General features: G+C 42.9%; 1 protein-coding gene across 1 annotated transcript in view; it reads left to right on the top strand.

Annotated features, from left to right (window-relative positions):
- The first annotated feature begins 508 nt into the window (after positions 1-508).
- LOC126095669 (uncharacterized MFS-type transporter C09D4.1-like) overlaps positions 509-12,991 on the top strand; it is a 570,358-nt gene continuing 557,875 nt past the window's right edge. Inside the window, exon 1 of the mRNA XM_049910425.1 lies at positions 509-781. Within this exon, the coding sequence (XP_049766382.1) occupies positions 509-781 (273 nt within the window). The remainder of the gene's footprint in view (positions 782-12,991) is intronic.

The raw sequence follows: 12,991 nt of genomic DNA, 5'->3' as shown, positions 1-12,991 counted from the left end.
TGTGGCCTCTTGTGAGGTTGTAGATCACTGCGGGCTACGGCGGGGACGAAGCCTCTTGTCCTCTCTAGGTCCCCAGTTCCATACAATACAACACAATACAATGTATCAGTATTTATAAAGGGATGAAGAACCTTTTACAGGATAGATAAACTAAAGTGGCGAGCTGCAGCAAACCAGTGTCCGGACGGAAAACAACAACAACAACAACATGTGAGCAGAATACTTTGAGGTAGCGTTCACCGCGGATCGATCTTTACTGATGCGCGTTGAGTGGGACGAACGAACCTTCCCACCGCACTGACGAAGCAGTAATCGAGCGAGAATAACTGTGGCAAATGTGTTGAGGCTGATAACGCGAGGGGACCAGTTCCCGTAGACGCGGAGCAACAGCGTGGGAGAGGTGCGCAGAGGAGCGCGCGCTACGTAAACACGCGACTGCGCACGCGCGAGGCGGTCGTTTCGAGCGCAGTGGCGTCTGCGGCCGCGGCCGGTCAGTCGGCTGCCGGCGATGGAGGCGCCCGCAGCTACGCCGGCGCTGCCCGACGCGGGGGCGGCGGCGCCGCCCGCCTGCCGGCTGTACGCGCGCCGCTGGCTCATGCTGGCCATCTTCGTGCTCTGCTCGCTGTCCAACTCCATCCAGTGGATCCAGTACTCCGTCATCACCAACATCGTCACCGAGTACTACCGCGTCGACAGCAACGCCGTCAACTGGACCGCGATGCTGTACGAGGTGCTCTACATCCCGCTCATCTTCCCCGCCTCGTGGATCCTCGAGAAAACAGTAAGTCCATTAGCAACCCTACTAGATACCCTACAAAACAATTGGGCTAATCCTATCTCCTTAAAAACGTCGTTCGCAGAATGTTGCTTCAGTACGATATACTTTGTCGAAAACGTAGCATATGGTAAATGTTGTTTTGGTTATCAACCATAAGGTTTCCTTGATGCATTTCGCCAGTGTTGTCACTTGCTGGGCAGCCGTCAATTTCAATGTTAAATGCAATGTAACGTGTGTTTTATTGTATCGCGTTAGTTTTTGTCCATATATTTCAGTTTTTGCCTGCATTAAACTATAGTCGGTTCCTTTTTTTACGTCCCAAAGTATAAAAATCTGGAATTATTTCACCGGAATTCGAGATTGTATCTGAGTCTGATCATTCTGCAACCCTCTCCTATAATATTCAATTTTATTCTTATGTTATCTCTCTCAAACAAAAGTACGAGACCCTAATTTAGTAAATATAAATGATCGGTGTTTCCTGTTGAACTTATAGCAAAGTGTTTTTGTCGATCTAGTCTGACTACCTCGCATGTTGAAGCAACCCATATCGAACAGTGACTCCGTCTGTTAGCTGTAAACAGCGAAACAGAAACAGCTCCCTTCCCCTTTCTTCACTTCAATTAATACGGGAGGAATTGTGAGCATTATGGTTGCATCCTCGTGACAAGTTGATAATAGGTGTATCGAGTACCGTTTTCTGTTAGCTACTTCCAATAAAGTCGAAAAAGGAAATGTGAAATAAATTCATTCACACATTCCATACGAATCATGTGGCGACTGCTCAAACAGGTGGTTCCTTGCGACGCTGCTTCATGTCACGGAACGCGCAAGCTCGTACTTATAGAAAATTGCGTGGAACCTACAAAAGGTAGAATCCCACAGATTCAATTAAGATTCCAGTTCCAGGCACAAAGATTAAGTAATATGAAACTGTTGTTTCCATTTTAGGGACTGCATATTGATAAGATGGCCTGAAAAAGTGGTAAAGTGCTCGATCTAAAACCGTTGTATACTCGGTAAGGAACTGCTGAAAACTGTGTTTACGAATACTTCAATTTCAGAAATATTTCTGGATAGTATTCAAGGAAATGTGTTGTAATGCGATTACATTAGGTACTGTTATTCGTTTCTAAATTATTTGACGCGATATTCTTATATGTTGAATGTTTCCCTTGTTTTTCTCTAAACGCTCATAAAATTTACGATTGCAGCAAGATAAAAAACAGGACATTACGTACTTAATTTGGTATGTAGCATACCACTGGTGGTCAAATAATTGTAATTAATAATGCATAGCCTATAAATTATACTTTGAATAAAATGTGGAGTAGTGAACTTTACGATTGATTAGTAGCAATCTAACATTCTTCTCCCTGCAGTGTTAGAGTTAATACATCGCTGTTGAAGCTTCTTCCGCATTTTGATATTTATAAATTACCCGTTTGATATGTCTTCTTCATTAAGATCATTACATGTCCACTACAGCGATCGCTAAGCAGAATTTAAACTACGTAGGGATAGAAGTGCTTGTTAATTAAACATAGCAATTTCGTATGCGTAGCATCAGGTGGAAAGTTTTTTTAAAAAAAAAATCTTGTCACCTCTTTGTCATACTGCTTTTTGTTACCGTCACGTTTCTGAGGCTACGTTGAATCTTCAGGCAGTGTAAATATAACGATAACTCAAGCACGAGTTTATCTGCTTCTGATCGGCAGCTACAGCGTCTCTAGTTGTGAGATAGCAGCCTTCCACTCAAAAGAATTCTATCGCTTTCCTTCTTACTCGGGAAAGATGAAATTTTCTTCCTCGTACTGCAAGATATATTGTTGGCTGATGGCTTACTAGTGCACATCTAACTTCAAACGAAAGAGAAGAGACGAATTTCGAACTGCCATACCGTACGATTTTAAGTTCACGATACACAACTACACGGCAGTTGCGGTGAATTTAATACACTGACAAGCGGCTATATGTTTAAATCTGCGTACGGGCCGTGGACTACGAAATCATTGTGAAAAGTTGAGTGGCAGTCACTGGTTGAAGTTCTATTCTGCGCAAAGGTTGTGGTTCAGACACGGACTCGGATTACAGAGAACTGCAGTATATTTTAAAGGTTCCTGGAAGATTAAAACTATGTGCTGAACCGAAACTCGAACCTCATCTAAAAACAATCCCCCCCAGGCTGCGGTAAACGGTGTCTCCGCAGTATCCTATATTCTAGGAGTGCTAGTCCTTCAAGGCATGCAGGAGGGCTTCCATGAACTTTGGAAGGTAGGAGATGTACTGGCGAATGTGAAACTGTGAGAGCGAGTCGTGGGTCGCATTTGGACAGCTGAGGCGATAAAGGACTTCCCCGTGAAAGGAAAAGCTCCCAGGTTCGAGTTCAGGTCCGGCACAGTATTAATCTCTCTTATTATTATAACTGTTTATTGACAAATTTAAAGTTCATCAAGAAGTTGTAACAGTTTCTGGGCGCTGTCCCAAGTTCTTCCTATCAGTTTTTCTCTAGCGACTCTGGATAACCTACTGACAAGCGCTCCAAAATACCTTCATTTTAATGTTTTGACCGATAGAGACGCTATTCCATGAAATTCCTGTAACCCTCCACGTCTTTCTGTATATGCCTTGCCGCAGTAACTGCAACCTTAGTCTCTTCTGTCCACCCTCCGACCAAAATGTTGACTTACTCTGTTTGAAATCTCTCGTAATACTCATATCTTTGTATATTCAACAGCTCCCACTGTAATGCACTATCACAAAACGTATCTTTCTTCTGCAGCCCAAATAAGTGCTTATAAAATGCTTTCATTAAAGGCCCCCCTAACCAAAAGGAAGTCTGCTTCTCTTCTGAACGTCTCCCCCTATCCGCCAGAAGTTGTGCGAAGATCGAAACGAAGTGGTGCGGTTTCCCCGACGATTCATGGACTTCCAGAAATCCATAAGAAAGATGTTCCTATGACCTAACAGTGTGTAACATTGGATCTCCATACTGGCTGTGCGAAACACTAACGCCTCTTGTGTGAAAATGTGCTCATCACAAGCGCCACCGCGCGGACTTCATTGACAAGCTAAAATCGCTGAAACTGAACAGTTCTGATCTGTTAGCCAGCTTCAGTGTCGTGTATTTATTCACAAACGTTCCAATTTCATAATTCTTATCACTTACTGGTACAATTTTCATAAAGATATTTCAGCTTTTTTCAAACATGCAATGACCTCGACATACTTTTTATTTAACATCGGATTTTTTTTGAACACACTGACGGTGTCACCGTGGTTATCCCCTGTCACCTCTGATTGCCAACGTATTTACGAAGGATTTAGAGGAAGAGATTCTGAAATCTGCTGTCTTAAAACCCACTGTATTTTGGAGGTATATTGACGATACGTTTGTTGTGTACCCCCATGGGGAAGATAAATTAAATGAATTTTTAAACCTTTTGAGTTAGATCCATGCACAAATCCCGTTTACGGTGGAAACTGAAAAGAAGGGATGCCTTCCGTTTTAAGATCTTTTAGTTCGGCACAAAGATGCCACCTTGTGGCGTACAGTATATCGGAAACTGACTCATACAGTCTTATATTTACGTGCAAGTACCTGCTACCAGTTTGTGTTCTCAGACATTTGGTTCATTGAGCACCCATCACTGCTGCTGACACCTGTCTGCATGATGAGCTCCTACAATTAAAGAGTTTTTGAAGCTAACGAGTAGTCCCCAGTGCAGATATGTAAGGTGATACGAATGAAACCAAAGGTGGACATAAGTTAAGTAGAAGACAGATTTCAGTGGCTTTCTCGCCATATGTGGGAAGCCTATCGTCAGAAACAGGACGGATCCTCAGCAAGCACAAAGTAAAAGCGATCTTTCGCCCCCACAGAAGACAGCAGCCCTCTTGGGTTCCGTTAAAGATGGTTTGATGCTCCAGGAGGCTGGAGTTTACTAGATGACATGTGAATAATACCTTTCATGCATCGGACAGACGACTTGTACAATCCATGAAAGATGTACGGAACGTAGCAGGTACATCTACGTCTACATCATCTTTCTGGGACTCGGTGGTGAAAGAGGAAACTGAAATACGTTTGGCGATGGATTTAATTAAGAGATAGCGGTTTCAGCTTTCATAAGACACGGAAACCGGCGCTTTCAGCCGGCCGGAGTGGCCGAGCGGTTAAAGGCGCTACAGTCTGGAACCGCACGACCGCTACGTCGCAGGTTCGAATCCTGCCTCGGGCATGGATGTGTGTGATGTCCTTAGGTTAGTTAGGTTTAAGTAGTTCTAAGTTCTAGGGGACTTATGACCACAGCAGTTGAGTCCCATAGTGCTCAGAGCCATTTGAACCGGCGCTTTCTGTAATAAACTTACAAATACGTCGCGACAGTGCAGCTCGGAGTGACACATAGACATCCCAGCGTGGACTGACTGCGCAGCCACAGATATAATTAATGCACAATGTACGTATTTGCTGGCGACCAACGTCTCTGGCGCCTTCTCCATCAATGGTGGCATGCGCAGTGGCACGGTCCGCTAGTTTAAAAAGGACGGAGCGAGTGATGAAGCGTCAGTGTTTCGGCTCACTCCGAAGATTTCTGAACTATATACAGCCGAAATATTAGAAGTTAAATGTATGTAACTGCACAGCCGAAAGATGATGAAGCAGTTATTGCGCCGCGAAAACATGGAGACGGTTTCCTACTTGTCTAATCGTCTCTTGTAACAGGTTATCATCTTCCCCAACATCTTAAAGGAATGGGTGTCTCACCACTATCCTGAGCTTTCTTCCTTTTTCCACTCTGCCCACGAACATCCACATTTGTCACACTCACACTATCCATAGATAAATCACAGTCTCTCAACTTCTTTACTGAGCAGTTTCTGCAACTCTGAAAACTCATTATTCAGTTAGTTCTCTAACAATTATAACCCTCCTTGGACACTTTGTCTCAAATTCCCTAGTCCAGTGTTGCAATTTTTAAGTCTTTCCTTTTGTCTCCTCTTCTTTCACGATTCGTCGCGATACCGCCTCATTCAAATGCGCTACTTGATTATTGATTTTACCCATTTGTCTCATAAAATGATGTTGCACAGCTTTCTTAAACTCTTCTTTACATTTCTACAATTCTGTAGCTAGTTCTCTTTTTAAGTTATCCACCAATATTCCTTTCTACTCTTCGTGTTTTGTCAAATATCTTTTTACTTTATCTAATAACTTTTTATATTTTGCTAGCAAACGATTAAAAAATCTCTATCATCGCCACTGACCATTTTGTTGAAATTGAAAAATCACACACAGATACAGAAAACAGCATTATTAAATAAAATCAATATTTCTAGTTCTACCAGAACCATAGTATCACGGGCATACTATTTGAAAATACATAGCTTACGATGATATTTTGAGTCTCAAAGTTAGAAAAAAAGTTAATGTATCTGAACTGGAAAACTACTACAGTGACTAACGGAGGCCAACAAATGTACCAATAAAGTTTACTCTTCACAACAACGCTCTGACTACGGTCAGAGCAAAAAGAATATTATTTTTGTACGAACACTTTATCTTAGGCCGTAGCTGCTTATTCTAGCCTCTCTCTGGAAAACGTTTATTAGTTAATCTCCACCAGGCAGTCCCTTGCCTTTTCCATCAATGACGACGTTATTTGAGTCCCTCGTCAGTCCTCCGTACAAACGCATCCAAAATATCTTTGTCAGCTATAGGTATCACATTCAGCGGCAAACAGGGCACTTACGACAGTATTGATAGTAAAATAGTAGATTCTCTTTTTATTGCCAGATTGGAAACTGCCCAGTTATTTTTACAGATTTTGTCCTAACGGCAGCCAAAAATACTAGTGCACAAAATGACAACGTGCATCGGACTACGTCCGTGAGGCGAACGATATGTTTTAAGTACTGTGTACTTGAATTCGGTCGTAAGCATACCGATAAAAAAACCTGTATCCAAAGTAAATGAAGGTGGTTTGCTGATGTAACGTAATATGAGAGAAAGTTAAGACGTCGATTTCACGGGATAGGCGGTGTTTCGTTTTCATAGCTGCAGGGTGGCTTTGTTGTGTGATAGGCTGCAAGCCATAGACAGCAGATAAGAATACATACCCCGATTCTTTGAAAATATGTTGCAGTTCCCGCGTTATCGCGGGTATGTCTAATCAAAATTATCCAGCTAGAACACCCTCTCGTTGTTGTACTCGTAATCGTACAGGGGAAATAGAACGCAAACATGTACAATGTGAATTACTCTCGTGCAATGAGTTTTTAGTTTTACCTACACTGTGAACAGATGTCGTACCGCGCTTCTGTCTGAAAATAAAGATGTAACCGTCTCTTGTGTCTGATTCACAACAGCTTAAGATAAGTCATCGGCAAATCTCTCTTGTACTGACTGTTAAAAACTAAAAGCTTTCCATTCAATTTTTGCAAGAAAAGACAATCAGCAATCTCCTTAATGAAAGGAAAGAAATATTTACTTACATTACATTTTAACATTCCAATTAATCAGCATAAATTCGTTATTTGCATTGTCTCGAAAGTTTTTCGATGCTCAGTTTCCTTCTTAAAATCTCACAACAAAACTTCCTTTTCGGTGTCCATAATCTCACAGATAATTTTAATTATTACTCCAGAAGGAGAGAACACTTCCTTTCTCCATTCAAGAAGCAAGAACATTCGTGAGAATACTCAGTTAATGCATCGCTATAACAAAGAATAATTATAGTTCTTTCTCCCCCCTCCCCCCTCCCTCGTCATCGTTTGCAGCGTGAATACCGAAATAAAAGGCATTTTAACTACTAGTTCGTCTTTACCTACTTAATTGAAAGGCTTTTATTTAAATTCTATTTCATTTAGGTTCTGCGAGAAATTATTTGCATGTCTTGAGGTTACAAAAAACACACTGCTTGTGAACGAAACTCGCATGAAAATACATGCGTGAAAAAGCGTTGCCTTATAACTTCGGCTACCTCAATTACGAAAGACCCCACCATACGATCACCAACAATCTGCCCACATAGGAGTTCACTTACTTCAGACATAACGCACTCGCAGCTACACATAACACTGTTATCACTTATCGAGGACATTGTACAGGTGCTATTCGTGGCACATCTTGCAGTATTGGCTACCACCTGCATTTATGTTCAAGCTTCATTTCTCGTGGCGTTTCACGAAATGAGTCAAAGATAACGACGGAGTTCTGCTGTTTGGGTAGAAAAATAGCTGACAATGGCCGAAGTAGATAAGATGGAATGTGCAGACTGGCTATAACGTGTTTCTAAAAAAGATAATTTTTTAAAACATGTAATATAAATTAAAGTATTAGGTTGTCTTTTCTGAAGGTACTTGGCTAGCCTTTTACGGAAGTAAAACGTAGCAGGCCGCGGTGGCCGTGCGGTTCTGGCGCTGCAGTCCGGAAGCGCGGGACTGCTACGGTCGCAGGTTCGAATCCTGCCTCGGGCATGGGTGTGTGTGATGTCCTTAGGTTAGTTAGGTTTAAGTAGTTCTAAGTTCTAGGGGACTTATGACCTAAGATGTTGAGTCCCATAGTGCTCAGAGCCATTTTTTAGTAAAACGTAGACAATAAGGATTTCAGACAAAAAGAGAATAGAAGCTTTTGATATGTGATGCTACAGAAGAATGCTGAAGATTAGGTGGGTTGCCCGAATAACTAATGAAGCAGTACTGAGACTAACTGGAAAAAAAAATCCTGGCACACATTGACTGAAAGAAAGGATTTTGAGCCATCAAGAGTCGCCAGTTTGGTAATGGAAGAAAGTACGGGGTGTCTAAAAACTGTAGAGGGAGACGAAGGCTTGTCAGCAGTGAACAGTGATGAAGAGCCGTGTACAGAATAGACTAGCTTGGAACACCGCAACAAGAATAAGAACAACATTGAATTAAATAGAAATGGTAACATATCGGCTGCTAATACTAAGCAGGATGGCGCAGTGGCAAATCTCACTGGACTTAAATTCGTAAGGAAGGAATCCAAACCTCAGTCGTGTTGTGCTGATTTACAATTTCCGTGGTTCCTCTGGGTCACGCCAGACTAACCGCGGCCGGTTCCCTTCCCCAATGTCAACTGCTGTCGATGGCTTGTTGAACTCTGAACCTTTTATCAACGGATAGCTGCGAGTAAAAAAAGTAACTTAGTTGACAATGCCAGCAGCTGACTCAAATCCTACGGGGGCCACGCAGCTTATGCAGATTGGTCATCTGTCGTTACATCCACACACACTGGGAGTCTTCCATTTTTTTTTAAAGAAAGGCCTATACTTTTACAAATGACAGGTAAATCGGAAAAATGTACAATAAAAATATGGCAGAGAGAGACATAAGCTCACTAGACGAAAAATTACTCACCTCTAGAGCAATCATTACGAATACATTTTGCTACCGTGAATTCCGGCCGCGGACTTAATAACTACCTGGATTCGGTTAGGAAGTGAACCCACAATGTTGTTCAGGTACGTCGCATGCAGATTCCGACACTCGCTGAGAATCTGATCTTGCAGTTCCACCAGATTGCGGGAATGCTGATGTCGGCGTTTTACCGACTGTTCTAACATTCTGTGGGGTTTAAATCATATGATTCTGCAGGCCAGTCGAGATGTTACAGGCTGGGGGAGAGTTCACAAAACTAGTCACATATTCTTCCAGCCCTATGAGCTCTGCTGTTGTCTTGAGAAGTAGGGATACCAATAGCATACTCATCATGCAGATGTTGACTGAAAGGCAACACCCGATCTTTCAGAATGTTTAAATAAGCATGCTGGTTCATGTTAGTAGCCACCTCAGTGAGCGGACACAATTCACGATAAGAGAAAGACTCCTAAAACGTCACAGATCCATCTCCGGCTCGAGCCTGACGTCGCACACATTCAGGATGAAATGCCTGATTTGGCCTTCGGTGCACCAGCTGGCATGCGTCATTTGTGAAGACAGGCGACGACGTGATCCGTCAGACCACATTACGTTCTGCCAGTCAACTACTGTCCACGTTCGATTATTTCTAGCCGAATGAAGTGTAGCTTTGTGTGTCTGTATGAGCAAAGGGCACTTGCGAGCTGACAGACTTCAAATATTCATTGCATGCAGTTCTCTTCGGAATTTTTCGCTGACTGTTGGGGATGGACCTCCATTCACTGCCTGCATCAATTCCTGTCGGCTTTGGAAGCGATTTTGATTCACAAGACGTGAAACGCCTCGGCGGTCCGTCACAGTCAGCATCTTTCTTAGGCTTAGGCCACAGTTGTGACATGTTTAGTGGCTACGTGTGTTACGACAATGGTTGTAGACACATTAAAACAGTTCTACACAGAACACCAAGAAAACCAGCAACCTAACACATTTGACGACTCTGCCACGTCCTTAAATTTTCCCACGTCTACCTACACAGGAGAAATACCCTCAGACTTCAAGAATAATATAATAATTCCAATCCCAAAGACAGCAGGTGTTGACAGATGTGAAAATTACCGAACAATCAGTTTAATAAGCCACAGCTGCAAAATACTAACACGAATTCTTTACAGACGAATGGAAAAACTAGTAGAAGCCGACCTCGGGGAAGATCAGTTTGGATTCCGTGGAACTACTGGAACACGTGAGGCAATACTGACCTTACGACTTATCTTAGAAGAAAGATTAAGGAAAGGCAAACCTACGTTTCTAGCATTTGTAGACCTAGAGAAAGCTTTTGACAATGTTAACTGGAATACTCTTTCAAGTTTTAAAGGTGGCAGGGGTAAAATACAGGGAGCGAAAAGCTATTTACAATTTGTACAGAAAGCAGATGGCAGTTATAAGAGTCGAGGGACATGAAAGGGAAGCAGTGGTTGGGAAGGGAGTAAGACAGGGTTGTAGCCTCTCACCGATGTTATTCAATCTGTATATTGAGCAAGCAGTAAAGGAAACAAAAGAAAAATTCGGAGTAGGTATTAAAATCCATGGAGGAGAAATAAAAACTAATGAAGTATTGAATAGGATTGGGGAGAAGAGAAGGTTGTGGCACAACTTGACCAGAAGAAGGGATCGATTGGTAGGGCATGTTCTGAGGCATCAAGGGATCACCAATTTAGCATTGGAGGGCAGCGTGGAGGGTAAAAATCGTAGGGGGAGACCAAGAGATGAATACACTAAGCAGATTCAGAAGGATGTAGGTTGCAGTAGGTACTGGGAGATGAAGAAGCTTGCACAGGATAGGGTAGCATGGGGAGCTGCATCAAACCAGTCTCAGGACTGAAGACCACAACAACAACAACAACAACAACAACAACCTACAATGTCGGCTTGAAACAAAAATATCTCACAGATCGCTAACGCCTTATGCTCTCGTAGAGGCTGATGAGCATGTGACTCGATCGCTGCCCCATCTGTAAAGGCCTAACGACTTACCTGTGCGTGCGTATGGGGGTGACTAATTTTTTCATACGGTAACCTTACTTGTTGAGGTACGGGCCATTCTGTCTTATGATAGCTTTTTAGCACTACAGGAAGTTCTCGGAGTGCTTTCCAGTTGCCTTTACATATCCCAACCTACAATCTCAAAGAATCATGAACCTGGATGTCTTCAGATTTCTTCAGGAGCATACTACACGCGCTACCAAAATGTGTATACGTTGTCGATGGGTATGGAAACATCAATGCAATTAAATGACACCAAGAGAAAGTAAGCTACAAATGTCGTTTCTCGCTAAGACCATTGTACAACAAGGGTCCCATTGTCAGACTGAGTCCTGCTGCGGTACGAATAACAGTTGCCTCACGGTGTGAGAATAAAATAGCTCGGGAACTGGAAAAATACTTAGGTTTAAGTACACGGGACAGTACGATTCTTGTGGAAAAACTTCTAAATCGCACGCAGATTCATTGTGAAATTCGGCGGCACGTGGACCAAATGCAATGATGCGTCCAGCTGTAGTGAAATGGTGCCAACAATTTGAGGAAGTCCGCTCAGACAGAATGATGCTGATCGGAAGCGAAGGCCATCGACAAAAGACAATATCCAGGCAACCGAGGAACTAATTCGCAGCAATCGCAGGGTGATTATCGCAGTCATTGTCCAGTAGATGCGTATCGCAACATGCAGTGCTCGTTCCATCGTCCTGGATCGTCTGCAGCATATTGAACTGCGCTCACTCTAGGTTCCGCGATCACTGTCACATGCAAAGGCGCAAGGTTTACGGCGTCTCCGGATTTCGTAGAGCGTTACTCCGTGGAAGGCAATGATTTCCTAAGCAGCATCAAACGAGCGATGAGACACGGATCCACTGTTTCACAGCTGCAAAGACAGCGTATGTGGAATGGAGATACACCACCTCGCCTCTGCGAAGTGGCGCCATCAGCAATTGAGGTAGTGATCATCATCATTTTCGTCAACTGTAAAGGAACTGTGCGCACACGGTTTACAGCAGAGGGCACAACCATTAATGCACGTAAGTACAGTGAGAAGTACAGTGAATGGGGGGGGGGGGGGGGGGAGGGGGGGAAGCAGAGATTGCCTAACAATGACGACGTTCGGACAGCGGTTCTCGAATAGCTCTCTTAGTGGGACACATCATGAGGCATCGAGCCACCATAAATTTGGTAATGGAAGGAAGTGTTTTGATAAAAATTGGAGGACGACGATCGAATACAGTAATCGTATACATGGGGTGGACAAAATAATTTGAACACCTGACAACCACACAACTTTTAATTTATTACTAAGGAGATGGACCACCACTCGCTTTGAGAACTGCTTCAAATACGTTGGAGCTGGAAATCTCTCTCTCTCTCTCTCTCTCTCTCTCTCTCTCTATATATATATATATATATATATATATATATATATATATATATAATGTGTGTGTGTGTGAGAATATTCTGATGCTCCACAAACTACACCTGAACCTTTTTGCCTGTGTGTATGGACCGTTTCTCATCTCGGAATATGGCAGCAAAATAGACGCACCTAATTTTCAAGGATGTCGAGATATTCATTCACAGTAACCCGGCTAGAGAGGACAACGAAAGGACCAGCTGAATACCACAATATACCCACCAAAATCACAACGGAACCTCCCTCATGATTGACTGCAGGAAGTAGGAAGGGCTGATCGTAGGCTTCATTTGGGGTTCTCCATACATAAACCAGGCCGTTTGTAAGAAATAAAGTAAAAGATGATTAATCGGACCCTATCACATTCTTTC

Source organism: Schistocerca cancellata, chromosome 8 (assembly GCF_023864275.1).
Source record: "Schistocerca cancellata isolate TAMUIC-IGC-003103 chromosome 8, iqSchCanc2.1, whole genome shotgun sequence".
In the NCBI taxonomy this organism is placed as follows: domain Eukaryota; kingdom Metazoa; phylum Arthropoda; class Insecta; order Orthoptera; family Acrididae; genus Schistocerca; species Schistocerca cancellata.
This window is presented reverse-complemented; position numbering and strand designations above follow the sequence as displayed.